General features: G+C 38.8%; 1 protein-coding gene across 1 annotated transcript in view; it reads left to right on the top strand.

Annotated features, from left to right (window-relative positions):
- The first annotated feature begins 1,573 nt into the window (after positions 1-1,573).
- Positions 1,574-19,278, top strand: part of LOC128017033 (ras-related protein R-Ras2) — a 45,086-nt gene continuing 27,381 nt past the window's right edge. Inside the window, exon 1 of the mRNA XM_052602089.1 lies at positions 1,574-1,932. Within this exon, the coding sequence (XP_052458049.1) occupies positions 1,831-1,932 (102 nt within the window). The 5' untranslated portion in view covers positions 1,574-1,830. The remainder of the gene's footprint in view (positions 1,933-19,278) is intronic.

Raw genomic sequence — 19,278 nt, 5'->3', positions numbered from 1 at the left:
GTTGCTCATTTCATCTCTACAGAATCCCCCACAGGTACTCAAGAGAATATATAAAAAATATTACCATGTTGAAAAAAAAGCCCAACAATGCAGGGAATAAGGAGAGGGTGGCATCATCTCTGTTTCAGGTTTTGTATTACATCAGTCTGTTTTAGGTGAATTCATGACAACACTGGAAAAGAAAAACTTCACATTTTCAACACTTACTGTACACGTCATAACTTAACTGCCACTGAACTTCATTGTGAGGACACAAACTTTTTACACTGTACTCCTCCTCTAGCAACACTGTTACATTTTGTTTGCTGTCAGATCCAAAAAGACTGAGTTGACTTTAAAGCATATTTTGTCTTATTTTAAATCATTTTAAGCCATCTTGAAGATCATTGGAATTGTGTTAAGCCCCATTGTCTTGGTTGAGAACTACTAATTGTGAGGATTCAAGTGTAAATTTGAATTTAGCAAACCAGCCTACGATGTTTGCTGGTCTTAACTTGTCTCCAAGCCTTGACTCGTTTTAGAGGGGTTTTGGGTACTTTTCAGTCTGACATTCAACAGTGAATGCCCAAAAGATGAATGACCAGGAATGAAGAAAGAAGCCCAGGACCACCATAGACACTGAGGGGGACAACATCCCTGCCAAAAAATTTAAATAAATAAATAAATGGGGTTTTGGCCACTTTTTAAGCTGGTCAGGCTGGGAGACCAGCTGGCCAACCAAGGATTCTCAGTGGCGTACTTAAACTTTAATCACACATTTTTGGATATTTATTTAGTAATTGAGATCAATAACGCACCCACCCACTTATATATTTTTTATATTATATTACTTTATATTATTTTATTCTGCGTAAAAATAAAGGAACTTTTTGGCTTTGGTCTGAAGAGCAGAAGAGCTTATTGAAAAATGAAAATTCATTCTCTGCCAGCAGGTGGCCCTTTTCGCCTGGAATATAGCAGTTTCCCCGGTAACCGCAGTAAACAAAGTAGCAATTGAAACTTGCCACGCTCATATTTAGATTTTTGAAGTGTAATGTAAAAATAAGTGTAAAAATCTTGTAACTTGTTGTCGTTATTTTTCATATAGTGAGGTTTGGCCCATTCAAATTACGGGATTTTTACCGAAAGAGAATGTAGAAAACATAAAAATACAACCCAATTGGATATTTTTAATAGAAAGATTAAAAATACAGGAGAAATACAGGGAAATATTTAAAAGGGATGATATCGGGATAGAATGGTAAAATACAGGAGAATCCCAGGAAAAACGAGACAGGTCTCTGCAGAGTAAAAGTGGGCGTTTATCACCATGTGGGTGTTTTAAAACTGCTGGGTGTTTCTGAATCATGCAATCTAAATGATCCCCCTTACCCAACCCCACCCCTAAACCTAACGTCACTATTAAATCAACTAATCAGGTATCATGGTGTAAAAACACCTTGATCTCGTAACTCCCATTACTTTCCTGCAGAGACCTATACTTGGGAAAAACGGGAGGGTGACACTAGCGGGAAGAGCAGTGGACGCCCTCTAGCGCCTGCTGCGTGAACTGGCTGAACTGATTAGCCCTATCTTGCAGCACAGTCAGTGCCTGGTAGCGATTTAGACGAGGGCGTATGTATGGGCTTGAGGCAGCAGTGAATGCATTTCCCACAGACTGTGGTCGCACTTTTCTCCTCGCATACGGATTACCACTGAGTCCACAAATTGCCTAGACGCAGCATCGCATTTTTTCCCGCTCCATTTCTCCATTTAAAGGCCTGTCACAGAGTAAAGTGGCTCGGTGTGCGTGTGTTTAGTCAGCGGAGCGAGAGCAGCAGTGTGTCCCCGATGGCTGGCTGGAAGGACGGCTCAGTGCAGGAGAAATATCGCCTGGTGGTCGTCGGAGGTGGTGGCGTCGGAAAATCAGCATTAACCATTCAGTTTATCCAGGTAAGCAGATAGATGGACGAATGTTATGTGCGTTTCGCCCCTTTAAAAAGATGTGAGGGTGTTTAGGAGATATGGGTGGATATTGCTCACAGAAATGGGGACCCCATGAGCGGAAAAGGGGGTTCAGGAATCCGAGCGAGGCCTGCGTCACTTTAACTCTCCACCTATATTCAAGAAAATTACTGCCTAAACGTAAAAATAAACACATCAGGAGTTAATGCATGCAGTGAGAGTTAAAACTCTAGCGAAAGTGTTATATGTAGTTCATAGGCATGAGAAACACTTTCGTAAACTGTTGCATATTAGACTGAGATAGTTACACAAAATCAATAAACATACCACGCGATTGTAATACTTGAACTGTTTGTTTGGATTTTCAAAGGCAATATATTGCGTAGTAATATATTAAAAGACTTGTAAAACAATATTGACACTAGTTTTCCCCCTCTTTTTCTTTTAGATAGTTGACTAAATTAGTCTCTTAGAAACGAACATTGTCTTTGCTTGCTATTGTTTCTTCAGCCAAATCTACGTTAATGAAATTGACATTTCTGACGTGAGAAGTTGTTTTCAGAATCATTATGCCATTTTTTATTGTTGATTAAATGGGTGGTTTATATAAGGTTATTGTTACACTTATTTTTGAAACATGGGACAAAACATGTATCACAACTTTATCTGCATAGTTTTTAAAATGGCAACATTTGCACGTCACGATTAACCAGAAATGTTCAATAGAATGTTCATAACACAAATGTATCGTTTGTTTTGGTTTAAATGTATTTTATCTATGATATAATGTTATTACTTACTATCCTAAAACTACTTGTTCTCAGCACATTAATCAGTACTTCATGTACCGATAGAAATCATTTAAACTTACTATATAAAATATGTATTTTTACTGCTATGTGTTGGTAAAAGGAAGAGGTTGTGTTTTTAATATACCTATATATCTTTTAATTAAGTATGCTCATGTTTTCTTTGATCAATTACAATATATTAACTCCACTGATAAAATAATAAAGAAATTGTTTAGGATTTTCCCAAAGTTTAAGCAAGTCATGTTAGTAGTTAGCAACATGAGAAAAACTATATGGCTACTGCATTTAATGTGAGATGCAAGATATGATTGTTTTGTACATATCATAAGCTGTAAACAACACTGTAAGATTTTCTGACTTGCTGTGTAACAGCGCCATAGTTTGAAACCATCTTGTTGTCTCAGTTCATTCATTCAGTGAAGTGAATGCTAAATTTGAACATTTTTATGATAATTTTTTTTTCATATGCAAGAAGAAAAAAACATGTATTCTGTAAGAAAACTGAAGAAGTATTCATTTAAAAATAAGTTGTCATGCATTAACTTTAATACTGTTTAGTTTTGTAGTTTGTCTCAGTACTCAAGAATCTGTTGTCACAATAAGACAAGAAAACAATAAATCATTTTCTTTTAGGTGACTTATGTGCCTATGATTCCCCAAAATGGGGTTTAGGTAGACAACTGACTAGGGTTTGAGACAAAGTCTGAATCTGTCTCTTGTTAAGTTGTCTTATCTCTCAGTTTGTCCTAATATACTTCTAGCAAGGCAGCTACATTGCAGCAGATTACAGGGCAGGGTGTGCTGAATAACTTGGCGTGACTGGCAACATTTCGATGAGATATTGTGGGTGTAAATCAAGAAAATGTAGTCGAATGCCCGAGGAAGCTGATTTGGTTTTGTAATGAATGTTTAATAGGAAAGCAGCGTTTCTTATCTTTTAGGTGTACATTCAAGCCTAACTATTTTTATCTTGAAGAAAACCAATGATGAATGTTAGGGTGAGTGCGTAACAAGGTTTACAGTAATTCATGCAAAGTGTGAGGATATTAAAAGTATATTTGTTGGATTTAAGAGCAGTGATATGTTTCCACTGAATCAGTCTGATGTACCTAAAGCAGCAGATCTATATCACAACTGACATTTTCTCTTTAACTGCTTTTCTTTATCATAGTTGTTGTATTTTCCTTTCATTCATGCCAGATTGCTGTTTTTTTTTCCAGTCACAGTCTCCTCCCCATAAACCAGTTTAATCATAGACTTGCTGAAATATAGCTTTCTTTGTCCATATTTAACAAGCATGAGCAAGAGAAGAATTAAGTGCATTAATATGCTCCATCACCAACTCTATTAACTCCAACTCCATAATCTCCATTTGTTGACATCATGATCTGTAACTAGCAAATAGGCAGAATAAAACACCTTCATATAGTAGTGAGAATCAGACTACGATTATCCATTAACACACTTTAGCATGCAGAGAAGGAAATCAAATCGGCTGTTTTTAAGTGCGTGTATTAGGCTAAAACACAGTTTAATAGGGATGTTGGATGAAAGTGTTGATTTTCACTGGTGCTAAATGTGTGAAAACCAGAGCAGTCCAAAGAAAAGCATGGAAGAGGCTTCCTGTTGGAGTGTTTCTAGAAGTCTTTGCCAGTGAGAAAGCACAGCCCAGCTGTTTTCTGACTCCAGGCTTTCCCATTCAGATGTGTGTTATTCAGGGAGGTTTCATCTGAGTCATGTTGGGTTAATGACCATGAAGAAGCCGGAATCCGGCCTCTGAAAGAGGAAGTCCCTCCACTCCTGCTTGGTCTCTAAAGACCTCCTGGATGTGTATGGGAAAGTATGCGCTGCCTCCTGACTCGCACCGCTCTGCGACCGTTTGTTAGGTGCATGCGTGACATTCTACGTTAGTGACGCTGTCCGGAAAGGAAACATAATTCGGTTGAAGATACACTGCAGTGATGCTTTACTTTGCCTGACTGCTACACATGGTGCCACATCGTTGACTTCACTACAAAAGCAGACTGGTTGATCTCAAACTAGCGTCATGACATGAGCCATGATCAGCTCCAGCCAGGCGTGTGACTCAGACCAAAATGGATTAGTTTACGTCATTGTGATGCAACCCAAGCTGTGTAGCATAATTATGGCCTTTCATGGAGTTTCATAAAGATATTAGATTACTTTTATGTTAGTAATGTTTATAATATCAAGATGTCATTATTGTTATATTTTTTGGGCTATTTTAACCTTGGGTCATAGATATCAATGAAATAAATTATAATTCACAATTTATAATAATGTTAACATCTCTACTAATCAAGAATTTTGTCTTTTTTTTTTTCCTTTAAAAAATGGAGAGTTAATGTAATTTATGTGATTATTAATAAGCTGCAAGAAACTCACATCAGTCTTGTGCCCTGGAGTGTCGTCAGCTGAGCTTCTTGTGAGTAACGGCTGTTCCTCATCAGCAAACGTGTGAAAGTCAAATTGTTGCGAGCCTCATTGACCTTTTCATGGCTTCAGACGGTCTCGGAGTACACTAAGTGTAGTATGGCTCTGTTGAAAGCATGATCACATGTTAGCTAATATTAGCTCTTATCGCTGGCTCTCTCATTTCTGGGAGAACGGACTCCCTTCAGCACTAGTTCCTCATGACTGCAGCATGGTCAGAACTCAGTTTTGATTGCTGAAATGTAAAATCATTTTGGATAAATGCTGTATGGAGCTATAATCAAATATGTAGATTCAAATATGGCAAGTATGAATTTTTTAAAAGAAACGAATCGTCTTATTCAGCAGTGACACTTTTAATTTATCAAAAAGAATGGTAGCATTGTTACCAAACATTTCTGTTTGAAAAAAATGCTGTTCTTTTGAACCTTCTATTCATAAAAGAATACAAATTTAATACAGTTTCCACAGAAAGATTAAGCAGTGTTTTCTGCACCGATAATAATAAGAAATATTTCTTGAGCTTCAGATATTTTCTGTTTATATTGAACTATTTTATTAAAACATTGTTTCTTGCCTTATACTTTTGTAGGATATTACTAATATCAGCTCTCATATATATATATATATATATATATATGTGTGTGTGTGTGTGTGTGTGTGTGTGTGTGTGTGTATGTATGTATGTATATGTGTGTGTGTGTGTGTGTGTGTGTGTGTGTGCGTTGTCACGGGAGGAGCCAATGACAGACGCAGTGGGCGTGGCGTCAGGCCTCGGAGAGGCTTTTATTAACAGAAAATAAAACAAAACAGGGGATAAAAGTTACCAAAGGGGGAGAGTGCCCAAAATAAACAGGGGATCTGGGGTGCGGTTCTCGTCCAGATCGTGGGTCCGGCAGCTCACGTCTCTGGTGGCGCGGGAGTCCTTCAACGCACCCTTTCTGGACCCACGATGACTCCAGTGTGCATGCTCAAGGAAGAGACCGGTCTCCCGAGGAGAGGCATTTTGGGATTGTAAACAACAATAATAAATTATTATTATTATTTTTTTTTTTTCAATACAGTTTTGCCATGTTTGCTTCTTATATGTCAATTTGAAGGGGTTTGTTTTTGCTTACCCAGAACACAGTTACTGGGATTGCTGTATATGTTAGACCAGGTTGCTTTTTCAAAAAAATATCTGGCAGCCCTTTACTTGGAGCTTAAAAGAAGAGAACAGATTTGTGTGAGGGAAGAATTCAGAAGAGGGTGGAAGGAGAGCAGTGCATGCATGCAAACTGAATAAAGCTGTTGTGAATTCTGATTGGTGGGGAGTTTGAATTACACACACTTTGTAAAAATTTTTTGCACTTATATTTTACCTCAAACCACTGCTCTAGTTGAGTGGAAGACTATCTGTGAAATAAAGACTTACATGTTTGTGGAAATATTTTTTTTCAGTGTAGACTTCACCTTTAAACAAAATTTTGGCAAAATTTTCACAATGGGTTTAACAGTGGTAAGTGTGAAAGACTGTGTGTGGGAGGCTGTGTGAAGCGTGAGACTTGAGAATAACGTAACATAACGTGAGAATAGAGATGTTGTTTTCTTCCTGCAGGCTCACCTGTTGATTTCTCACACTGCTGTACTGATAAACTCAGTGCTGTTTTTCCAAGCATGTGGCTTAAAAGAAGTTCTGATTGTTCCTGTGGATCCTCCTCTACCTGAATAGGAAGGACCTCCACATTTAACAAGTACTTTTACAAAACTGCTCTACCATTGAAAAGTTAAGGGTCGGGAAAAGTTCAGTTTTTTCTTTTTTTGGAAATAAATTAATATTATTAATCAAGGACACAATAAATTGATCAAATTAAAATGTTACAAAAAGTTTTCAGAACACACACCCGGAGCAGTGGGCAGCCATTTATGCCGCAGTACCCGGGGAGCAGTTGGGGTTCGGTTCCTTGTTCAAGGGCACCTCAGTCGTGGTACTGAGGGTGGAGAGAGCACTGTACATTCACTCCCTCCACCTACAACCACTGCCGGCCCAAAATGTAAAACAAAATCAGACCAGACTTTTGAAGGACACTTGTCCAGCAAGATGTTTTGTTTAATTGTAAGGTTTTGTTTTTGAGTAGAGAGCGATGGGAAATGATTGTGCTTAGGGAATGGAAGCAGGTATTGCACTACAGCTATTTTCTAAAAGATATGTAATCATAGATTAGTTTAGTCATGACTACAGGATGCTACACACAACAAGAATAATAAATCATGCATTTCATTGAATTTAATCACACCGTGATAAACCGTTTTGGCTCTGTCCCCTGCCCCACAAACTCCACCTATGAGCTGAGTTAATTTCCTCTTGTCTGATGTAATACTCTCAAGAGCAGCTGTCAGCTCAAGTCAGCCATTGAGCTGAATGATGTTAGTTAGTTGTATAAGCATATGTCATTTAGCTCAGAGTTATTGTCAGTTTGTAATGAGCCTGTTTTTGTTTGTCTTGTGAGCATTATGGAAATTGGTCCTTTTGGTGACATGGTCTTTCTCTGTTCCCTATGTCATTTCTTGTCCAGTGTGTCACACTAATGATAGGACATTTTTTGGTTTGTTAGCCGGTTAATTGCTCACATTGCTTAGGCTATATGGAAACACTGTAGCAAGATACCCCTCATGGCCTTGATTTTGTGAGGGATCTTCTAGATTAAGCTGTACTTTGTTAATTATTCCTGCTTTTGTTTATTGTTAACAGTGTATGATACTGTTCTGTTCTGTGTTGTTAGCTTAAACAAGGATATACATTGTGCTCTAGCAAAAGCACTTCATTTAACACACATACAATCATTGTTTTATCTGTAGTACTCTTCCTCCTGTTTACAGCATATTTTCTTTTTGCATGTTATTTGCACTTTCATTATATTCCTTAGTTATTATGTTCCATACATTTTTTATAGTGGATTGAAGGTTGTTAGCAAAAATCCTGGGAGATGATCTGTGTTCTAGAGTGAATAACTAGTATATCTATAATTTGTATGTTAGTCAGAGAGTGTGTTTTCATCTGTCTGTGATTAAAAACCTCACAGGAAGTTGTACTTTTTTCATTAGCCCCTTTCACACATTAATACCAATGAATTGCTGTAAAATTATCTGAATTATTTTACTGGTAAATACAAAAATGCGCCGTTCACAGTTCACACAGGCAATGACGATTCATCTTTTTTACCGGAAAAACACCATGCACACATGAGTTTCAGATTCCCGGTAAAATCGGAGACATCATTAATTAGAAATGACCTCTGAATGGCTCCTGGTGTTGTGTTTGTAAACATGTAGGTGTATACGCGGTCAGTGTTTTTGTTGATGTTTTCATTTTTGTGTCAAACGTTCACATTCATGCAGCTGCTTTTGGCCCAGAGACATCGCATTACACGACTGAACTACACAGCACGGAGTAAATTCTTCATCTGCGCCAGAATGTTATGATTTTGAATTTCAACAGCTCTGGATTGGCCCAGACGAGACCTCTTATGTCAGCCAATTGGTCGCAGTCTGGAGCCCTGCTCTTAACGAATAGTTCCCTGAGCAGATCGAAGCTGGCAACTTCTACATGAGGACTTTGCCTTGTTTAAATCAAGGAGGCGGCATGCACGCCTCACCATGAACCTCCCATCGAAGCCCTTGCAGAAGTTTGTTGGTTTCAACTAGCATATGCTGTAAGCGTTAACTTCTTAGAAGAGTTACGCTTCGTCCCAGCTGTAGCTTATCCACTGCTGTGCTGACTCATCCAGTTCTTTAATAAAGCACAGCGACAGGCCAATTCATCGCAACGTCTCAGGAGTCTACACCTCATCATTCGAAATGGAGCACATGGGGTTACAAGGTTACACACGCCCGGCTCATCTAATAATAAACCTCTCGGATGTTTTTCAGCGCTCATTTAAATGAAGTCTCTCTTTTCCAATTTGCATTGCTACTGAAAACACAGCTCTGCATTGGTTATAGTAGCAGTTTGCAGAAGTGGTAAGTTTTTGTTACATGTGATTTGAGTCTGTGTATGTTTGAAGGAGAGGGGGAGGGTGTGTAGGCTGAGCGTCTGTGTTTGTCTGATGTTTGTTAAGTGGTGCCCACACACATCTCTCGCTCGCATACTGCCTCTTTCGTTAACTTCTGTGGCTTTTATGTGGCTCGCGTTCTGCTGAGGTATCCTGTTTACTTGTGCTAACTGCTGGATGAACATCTATTGACTGAATCGTGCCTCACACCTTGTCTGCTGCACATCTGCTAGACATTTTCATACATTTATTATCTGCTTATTTACATATCTGACATTCAATTATACTTAAGTCTCAAAAGGTTTTTTTTTTTTTTTTTCCATCATTCAGCTTTTCCACTATAGAAATACAATACTTCTTAATATATATAAAACATTTTTTTAATATATTTTTGATCAAATAATTGCAGCCTTGGTGAGCTTAAGAGACTTCTTTCAGAAAGATTTAAAGAATGTTCTACGTAAATAATTTTCTCTATCTTTGCAAGCTGGATGAAAAGTTGTTTGCTCTCTGAAGCTGGATGGGTAACGATGCAAGTCTTTATTGTGGCAGCAAGTGTGGAACAGTCGCATGCAGGAGGGTGCGTTTTAAGGGTGCTGACCTGATATCACACTCAACCTGATAACACAAACAATTGCATTTGCTCAAACAACCCCCCCCCCCCCCCCCCCCCCACACACACACACTCTTTCCGTCTTTATTTCACTGTGCTGTGGAGCAATGTTTAAGCCTTTTGGCATTGTCTGGCCTGATGATTTTCCACAAAGGGTATGTGCCACAGGGTCAGTGGCTTTATAGTGGGCTTTGATGAAGTTACAGTTCAGCTGCTTTGTGAGTTACTGAGCTCATGGCGCCTTCCCCCGGAAGTCTGGCCAGTGAATCAGCCCCCCTTCCCTGCATTCCTCCTGTGGCCTCAGTATGCATGCATGCCTCACCCCGTCCCCCTGGCCTAGCCTAGTATAAGCCACCCAGTCTCCTCAGGCCTAGCCCAGCATGCAGACCATCCAGTGTTGTAGGGCTGTCAACGAATATTCTAAATTCGAATATATATTTGAATAGTTTTTAAAAAACGATTTTCGAATGTGAAAATTAATGTTCGAATAAAAAAAATGTGGAAAAAACGCCCGCGGTAGTAGAGGCATGGCTGTCTGCTTTGCGAGTGGGCGCGCTAGCGCACCTGAGGGTTCAGGGACAGGTCACAGGAGTCGCACTGTCTGGCACAGCATCACTGCTGAAAGTTGACGCGTCTTCATGGAAGATGCCAGCAAGTGCAGAGCCCAACTCGACCGCAGCAGAGAAAGCGAGGTAAAATTGTTGACCCGCGAGATAAAGTTGTATGCAAGCTATTTAAGATACAGTTAGGATACCATTCGACCACTAGCAACATGAGGTCACATCTCAAAAATGTGCACCCATATGAGCATGGCATAATGTGTGGAACTCCAACTAAACAGTCACGTCTTGACACAAGCTCTTTGTCTGCAACACGACAAGAGGCCATAATGGATAAATTAATTTCGTTCATTTGTAAGGACATGACAAATTTGTTTGTTCATTTAAACCGTTATGCGCAAAGAGGGTGAGAGAGGTTGAGGTCTGCAGTCTTGGCCATTAGTTGATTTCCTTGTTTTTGTATAAGTAATACATTGTCAAATATGTTTAAACTTAAATAGACTACCTATACAAGTAGTTATGTCTCTTTGTATTATTTTGTCCTGTTATTGACGTAATGCGCGTCATTAACAACATGCGCCACCAGATGTTCGAATAGTTTGAATATTCGTGTTTTTTTTTTTTAGAGGGAATATTCGAACGTCATTTTTGAGCAATTTTGACAGCCCTACATTGTTGCCAAGTCTGCGGTTTTCCCGCGGAACTGGGCTACTTTAACACTGTTATTGTGTGTTGTTTTTCCATGTCCGCGGGTTGAAAAACAACCTCACTAACATGATATTTAGTCCCTTGAATGCAAATTTTACCAAAGGAACTCTGCCAAAACAGGTGTATTTTATCCCCGGAATGTAATTTTTATTTTATTTTTTTATGGGGGACCCTCCTCTAAAGCAATTGTGCTAGTTTTGAGTAACGATTGGGCAAAGTTTTGTTGTGAAAACCTGGCAACCCTGCCACCATCTGAATTTACAAGGAAGATTTTTTTATTATCATTTATTATAATGGACAATTAAATCACACAGAATCCAGTCCAACTGATCTGTATGATTGTACTGCAGGAGATCTTCTCAGTCCATGGGGGCAGCCCAGTTGTCAGCGAGCGAGACAGGTTTAGTTTAGTCGGCAGAGTTGTGTTCATTAGCGGTGCAGCTGTTTTATAGAGGGCAGGGGGCCGGAGAGCTACTCAACAGGTGATGGACTTGTGTCTCACAGCCCGTGTCATGACCTGAGAGCATGTGGCCCACTAAAACCACTTGGCCCAAGAGTCATGTCAAGTGGGCCTGATAAATGTTTGGCATAACCAACCAAAACTTTTGATATTTCTGTTTTGCAGGACCTGACCCCAGATTGATCCCGTATAGCTACGGTTGCAGTAACCTCTAATCTTCAGCAACCAAAACATTCTTTCAGGGTTAAGATCTAATTCCCCTGTCAAAATAGAGTGATGTTTTTTGAGAAGGAGGAACACTTTGATTTAGTGTGATCTGTATCACCCTCCCCGGGTGTAAAAATGGTGTCTGGATATGAATTGTACAGCTCCCTCTTTACTTTCTCAAACAGAAGGGCTCTTGAGGACATTCGATGCATAGTGCCATTAGCTCTTATTTATTAGCAGCATTCTGGTGCTTTAATAACATTTCTGTTCTCTGTGTGGATTTGGAAACCGCTGGCCTAAAACGGTAATGGTGCTGTATGTCTGTCAGGCTGCCAAGCAAAGATCTCATTCTGTTAGTCTTTCTGGAACAACGCACAAGCCTCTTTTTTACTTCCAAAATATCATAGTATTACGTAGGCAGAAAGCTGTGTGAAGGTTTTTTTCTTCTTCTGACCTTAGGAAGCATGGTGGCAGTAAAATTCTGACCGTGTGGGTGGTAAACGTTGAGCCAAAGAGTAACCATAAAAGAAGGCTGTTTGATTAGACGGGGGTCGAGAGGGTGACTGCTCCGGCCCTCCCGCGCTGCTGATAGTCGTATTTGACATGGTTGACTCACTCCACATTCCAATCATTGAATGGCTGCAGTATGCTAACACATGACCTCATCCATCTCTGTCATGTCGTACTTCCTGGAATCTGAAGTGGTCTGGTAATAAGGGTCAATACTATCAATATTAGTGTTGCTCCTCAGCAGTGGTCGATTGTAGGGATGGGCGTTTTCCGTAAATATCTCATTTGAATATTTGAGCTCACAAAAAAACGAATACTTGAATATTTGTTTATTTAAATTAAGTTTAATGAGACGGATGTTATTTTTCAGCAACATTTGTTTCCGTCATTTTTAACTAGCTTACACACAATAAGCTTGAACATTAAACATTGTGTTTTGTAGCTGAAAACCTTTAACAATGAGTGCAAACAAACAAAAGTACAGATTAAAAGCAAAAAAAAAAAAAAAGTGAACAAAGAAAAAACGTAGCCTGCACTGAAACTTTTAAACTGTCAGCAAATCTTTTTTTTCTTTTTTCTATTGTTTTACGTGTTCTTGTTTAGAAATACGGTCATGTAAACATGATTGGGGGAAAGTCGGCTCCTTGGTCTGTTAACAATAAGGCCGGCCACGGAGAAAATGCGCTCTGATGGCACAGACGTTGCTGGGACTCACAAATAACGGTGTGCTAAGCGATTAAGTTTTGTGAAGCACTTCGTGTTTTCGTTTAATCCACTGAATGGGATCCTCATCCGGTGGAATACATGGCTCCAGCAAGAACTGTTCCCACTCGTCTCGGCTGGACTGTCTGTAATCATCGCTGAAGAACTGGCTCAGCCTTTTCCGACGAGTGGGCATTGCATCCTCTTCATCGTTAGTGACGGCGGCTGCATCCGCGCCACTCGCATCAAGGAAAATGTTCTGATAATGTTCAAAAAAGTTTTTTCTTCTTACTTCTCTCACGTTTTCATCGAGAAACCTGAGATGTTTGTGCCAAAGGTCTAAGGCAGATGTGAGAAGAGGAGTTTTCACTGCATTCTCCAAGTTAGCGGTGTTTATTTGTTGCTCAATGTTCTTGAATTCGGTCACTTTCTGTGATTCTCCACGGCATATTTGAAGTACTGTAGAAGGCCGCAGTTCTTAGGGGCTGTTCACATATCTCGTCTTTTGCGCGCTCAAGTTTGTTATTTACAATGTAGGCGTGCGGTATGCGCGCTCACAATGGAAGCGACGTGGTCGCGATTCGCACGCGTTGTGACGCGCCCATTTTTTCCAGGCGCGTCCGCACCGCATCAAGTTAAAAACATCTCAACTTTTCAGAATGCTGCAAGCGTACCGCGGGTCATGTGACAAGAACTAAACATTCAGCTTCATCCTTTCCCGTAACAACGTTGAAAGCTCAGCTAAGATGAAGGAACAGCTGATCATAGCTGTATATGGATTGCCATTTTGAAATAAATTTAGTAGCAACGCTACTGAAAGCGTTTTTTTTTTTGTGCTGCAATTCCATTTATCCTTTGCTGAAATTTCCATGTCTTCATGGAGAGCACGCATCATTGTTGCTTAGCAATGGCAGACACCTCAGGAGCACTTCTGCCCGAGCGTTTTGGAAAGGAGAAAGCGGCGCAGCTAGCATTTTCCATGGGTTTTCAGGAGCGATTTGTGAACGGCCCCTAATCATTCATTAATTATTTTTAGCTTGCATACATCTTCAAATATGCCATGGATAATCACAGAAAGTGACCAAATTAGGTTTTATTGTGAACTTTTTTTTTTTTTTTTTTTGTGAAATTCGAATATCATTTTTATTTATCGAATAATTAGAGCAGAATGAATATTCGAATGTTCGACTATCCGTGCACACCCCTAGTCAATTGATATATGTTTTTTGACAGCCGATGCTGATATCTTGGAAAGCAGGGGGGCCGATGGTCGGTATAAAGCCGATATGATTTTTTACAGTTATTATTATTATTATTAATATTTAAGAAATTTGAAATCATTTAACAATGGTTTCAAAAGTAAATGTGTAAAAGAAACATGTTTATACTTTAGCTGACAATATTTTTCACAAATAAATAAATATTTAATGCAAATATAATTAAAATGAAACACTGTAACCCAGCGGTCCCCATCCCGTGTACCTGTCTGTGCGTCATTTGGTACTGGGCCGCACAAGATAGAATAAATAACTTACATTAAAGCTGCAGTCGGTAACTTTTTGCGCTCGCGTCTGGCGGAACAACATTGTAGCCAGAGCTACTTCTCTCTGTTTACATCTATTGCGAGTCACGTAGGTACTGTGCTACTCTGCAGCGTTGCCGATCCCAACCAGTCTAAAATAGTCAGAATTAGGGATGCTCATTTCGATTAATTTTCCCGACCGACCACCGCCGCTCGTTAATCGATTATTAACCGTTAACTGATAAGATAATAATATTGAATTGGCATTAAATACAAATAAAATTGATGCGTATCTGTGACCCTTTAAAAAAATACAAACTTTTTTTTTTTTATCAAAGGGTTTATTTTAACGTGCAAAGTGCAAACAGCAGCATACAGAACAGATCAACAACAGAACCTGGATTCAGTTTAAATTTCCACGCACCTGCAGCATTTCTGACAGTGAGAGAAAAATTGAATAAAATAATACAAATAAAAAACAAAATAGGCCTACACTAAATATATTTTTTAAACTTAATTAACAAATTAAGATGACAAAAAGAAAACACTGAATCCGTTTGAACGAAGCTTTCAAAAACCGGATATTTTTTTTCATTAGACTAAGATTTTTCGTTAAATAAAAATAGCAGCCCTACCTCAACACCTTGTCTAATTTTTATTTTAAAAAAGTAACATATCATCGTGATGTGGGGTCAGTCTGGAGCACAATCTGTTGACCTGTTGAAAATGTTTACTTTCGGTTAACGGTTAAACGGTCAATATGAGCATCCCTAGTCAGAATATATATATTTATTATAGGTGTACCATAGTGATTAAGTATAAGACAAAAACACGGTTTGGAAAAAGGATTCATGATGTACTCACTCATTATATATTATTCATGTTATGTTGGTGCGATGTTACGAGGACGCTGCTAATAATTTTGTATGCAAATACACAGTGGATTAATTTTTTTATTATATTTACAATATACCACAGTTTTTAAGCCAGTCGTATCATTTTATTTTGTTATATTTATGCTTCACACCTTAATGCCCGGTCCGTGAAAATATTGTCTGACATTAAACTGGTCCTTGGTGCTAAAAATGTTGGGGACCGCTGCTGTAACCAACAGGGCACTTAGTATTCTTGGAAGTTTGTGTGCACTGGGAATCATATTTTTCAAATAAAGCCAGAGTAACCCTCATTTTACATACAGCACAAAGTGAAAATGACATGAATATGACAGTGGGCATATGCATAAAGCACAGCATAATTTGAAATTATGAGTTTATAGTTAAAGCATTCAATTCACACGGACCGACCGTCACACAGAGAACACGCGGTCATGCTGGATACACATACACACTTCACAAAAGTTTGCATGGTTTGTGGAATTAAATGTTCATTAGTCATTCAAAGATTTGTTTAAATTATATAAATGCGAATTTGCTTTATGCTGACAGCAAACGAGAAAGTATTATAACTTTTACCTTTCTATTACTAATAGGCCTGATATAAAAGCAATTGTTATAATACTTTCTGTATACATTAATTCATTTGTCTAACCATTCTATCTGATTATTAGACCGACTTCTATCCGTAGACAAAACTGTTAAAAATGACAATGAACAAGAGAAAGAGTGTGAGCACTGTGTGCGCTCAGACACTGCCACTCTCAGCATCGAACACCTCGGCCAAGCAGAAAAACTTAGAATTTTTCTTTTTTAGGTGAACTATCCCTTTAATAGAGTGGCCAGAATATTATAGGCTGTATCCAAAATTTCTTTATACACCATGGTGCACAATTCCCTCATGAGTTTAGTCCACTCTAAGGAGTGAATGAAAACAAGTGTGCAAATTTGAAAATAGAGTTCATCGGTAGTGTTGCACGATTTACCAGTACTAAAAAGGTATTGTGATATACACCGCTTTTAAAAATTATACGATTCCAATTTTTTTTTTTTATTACCGTTACATTAAGAATGAAAGCATTTTAATAAGAGCTGTATTTCCTTATTTGCTTCAATGTGTGACAACAGGACAGTATGTGTTAAGTGATCTGCTTCCCTGCATGAACACTGGCCATGCCAAACTCTATATATAAGCATAGCGCAGCACTGCTTAAAGTTATCAACATTTTAGGAGTGAATAAGAAACATGCATGAATGAGAAAATAAAGCATGGGACGTGCTTGATTTTTAAACGTGTTAAGGGCAATGGACCTTTTTCATATTTCCAGGCTTCTCAGCAGCGGAAATCATCATAGTTGGGTTAACTTGAAGAGAGTCGTGAATGGGAGAGTACCACAAATATATATTTTGCACTTCCATTTGTTCAAATAGCAAAAGAAAAACTTGGAATAACTTTCAATAAAAGGATTTTTTTTTTTAGATCAGACAATGGCAGTCAGAAGACAGAACAATGTCAAATTTACCAACCCTCCCATAGACGCTGCATTAGAAAAACCTTGCATTAGCGTTAACAGTTTTTTTTTTATTTGATGCAAAGGTGATATAATACAAAGTTCACTTATATTAAATATGAATATTAAATATTAACAGCAGCATTCCGGGTCTGATCCCTGCCAAAACAAAAAGTCTTTTTTTCCCTTTCACAACAAAAAAATCAGAGGCCACAGTGGCATTCTAGCAACATTAGAGGCTAAACTCTGGAGCTAGAGCTCACGGGGAGGCTGAGTGTGCTTCTATTTGTTTTCTAGGCAGGTGACAAGGAAGTGTGTTACACAACTGGAAACCAGTTCTCCAAACTGTGGTAAAATATAGGCCATGACGCAGAGTCGTCAGCTGTCGATTAAAAGCCAGTTGTGTGAAATGAGCTCTTTGAGTGTGTTGAATGGGGTGGTTGCTGGTCCTGTGTCTTTATAGGACCCCCTGGAGAGTTCAAACAGAGTGCTTCGATCACGCTGATCTTTTGCAACACGATTAAAGACCTGAAACTATTGGCCAGCTCTCTGAGTCTTTCTGTTTTTTTTTTAGACTCTGCAGGGATGCTCCTCTTGTTGGCTAAGCTATCAACAGGCTCCATTGAACTATTTGAGGTTTATGAAGCTCCTCTTCAAAAACTATTCACAGGTGTCCTACACGCACACATCGATGATGGTTTGGACTTCCCCATGGTCTGTTTATGTGGTTTTGTATGACTTTGTTATGCGAGTTATTACTTTTTAACAGGCCACCTGTAGATTCCTTCACCCACAGATGGAGGTTTTCATGCCTGACCAGCTGCTCTGAGGAGTTTCCATGGCTTTCAGAAGATTTGCTCAGCCCACTGCTGGGAACGATCAATGACTGTGCTGGAATTCTTGATTGCATATGCAAATAAAGAGTCATGTGTCTACTTGTTGGTTCTGCAGCTGCAGTCCATGTGATGACAAAATCCATGGAAATGCATTTTCTTGGATGAAACACATGGTGTCAACAGGAAGTTTACTGGGTCCCACAGGTTTCAGATGAGCATCGGCCCATTTTATTGGTTACAAAAGATGTGAGCAGTGAAAAATCAAGTCAGCAACAGTTACTCCCTATACACTCCTTGTTCTTGTTCATATTGTTATTATTGAATGAAATGTTTAGCTGTTGCATGAGCTCATGGGAAAAATAGGCGTTTCTCCAGGAAATGGAGGTTCTTTTGTGTGCTAGTCAGTCTTTACTGAACAAGAGGGAAATGGAGACCCTTAACTCCACACCACACCACAGTCCATCTGGTTCATCTTAACCTTTCCATCACAGCTATTTGCCAATGATTACTGACAGCTGCCAAAGGCCAAGCTCATCTAGTAGCCTGTGTGGAGGTCAGGCAGCAGTGTGAAGACCTCTGAAAGTCGTCATGGTAAAAGTTCAATGAATAGATTGTTGGTAACAGGTTGATCAACATGATTGACATGCTTGGCTGTTATACAGGAGAGAGCTGCAAACCAGAGAAGTTCACAAGTCTTTCACTTGTAGTCTGAGTCAAATCTGAAGTCTTTATTACTGGAGTCGAGTCTCTTTGGTCAAATCTTTGGTCACAAGTCCGAGTCGAGTCTCAAGTCATTTAATGGCTTGCTAAAAAGATCCCATTCAGAATCCTCGTACTGAAATCTTCCATATTTGCAAAGCTGCTTTATAGGTTATAGACAAAATATATGATCTGCTTTGTAAAAAAAAAAGAAAAAAAAAAAGGTGTAAGGTTAACATACATCCAGCCTGTTACTTATGTTTCCTGTTAGGCTTATATTATTTAATAATTAATTAATATTCTTTAACTGAAAGAGATTGCAATGCTTTATATGGTTACATTTATTTTGATGATCCTCTTAGTCTATTTGCAACTACATGACAACTAAAGGCTGATGTATACTTCTGCGTCCGACCTACACCGTAGGCTATGTGTCAATTTTCATTTATACTTCTGCGTCGTTGTCGGCGTCGTCGTGCAGTACACATGCAAACTGCTAGTGCGCAGTGTCCACGTGCATGTTGCTGGTGTAACCTGCAGTACCACGAACAAAAGCCAAAGAAGAAGCGGCTCGTCAGAGAAGCATTATAGTCGTGACGGCGGCAGATAAATCATTATTTAAAATTACAAAAAGGAGACAACAACCAATACAAGACAAACCAATATTACAATAAAAATAATTTAAAGCAAATGTGTTATATTACACATTCATCTGATCTGATATCTGGTCTTACAGCTTTTTGAGAAAAAATATAATAATAATAATGTAAGTAAAGTATCCTAAGAAAGATGGCAAGATATGAGACTTATAATTAT

Source organism: Carassius gibelio, chromosome A7 (genome assembly GCF_023724105.1).
Source record: "Carassius gibelio isolate Cgi1373 ecotype wild population from Czech Republic chromosome A7, carGib1.2-hapl.c, whole genome shotgun sequence".
Lineage (NCBI taxonomy): Eukaryota > Metazoa > Chordata > Actinopteri > Cypriniformes > Cyprinidae > Carassius > Carassius gibelio.
The sequence above is the reverse complement of the archived record's forward strand: the minus strand, read 5'-3'. Positions and strand labels throughout refer to the sequence as shown.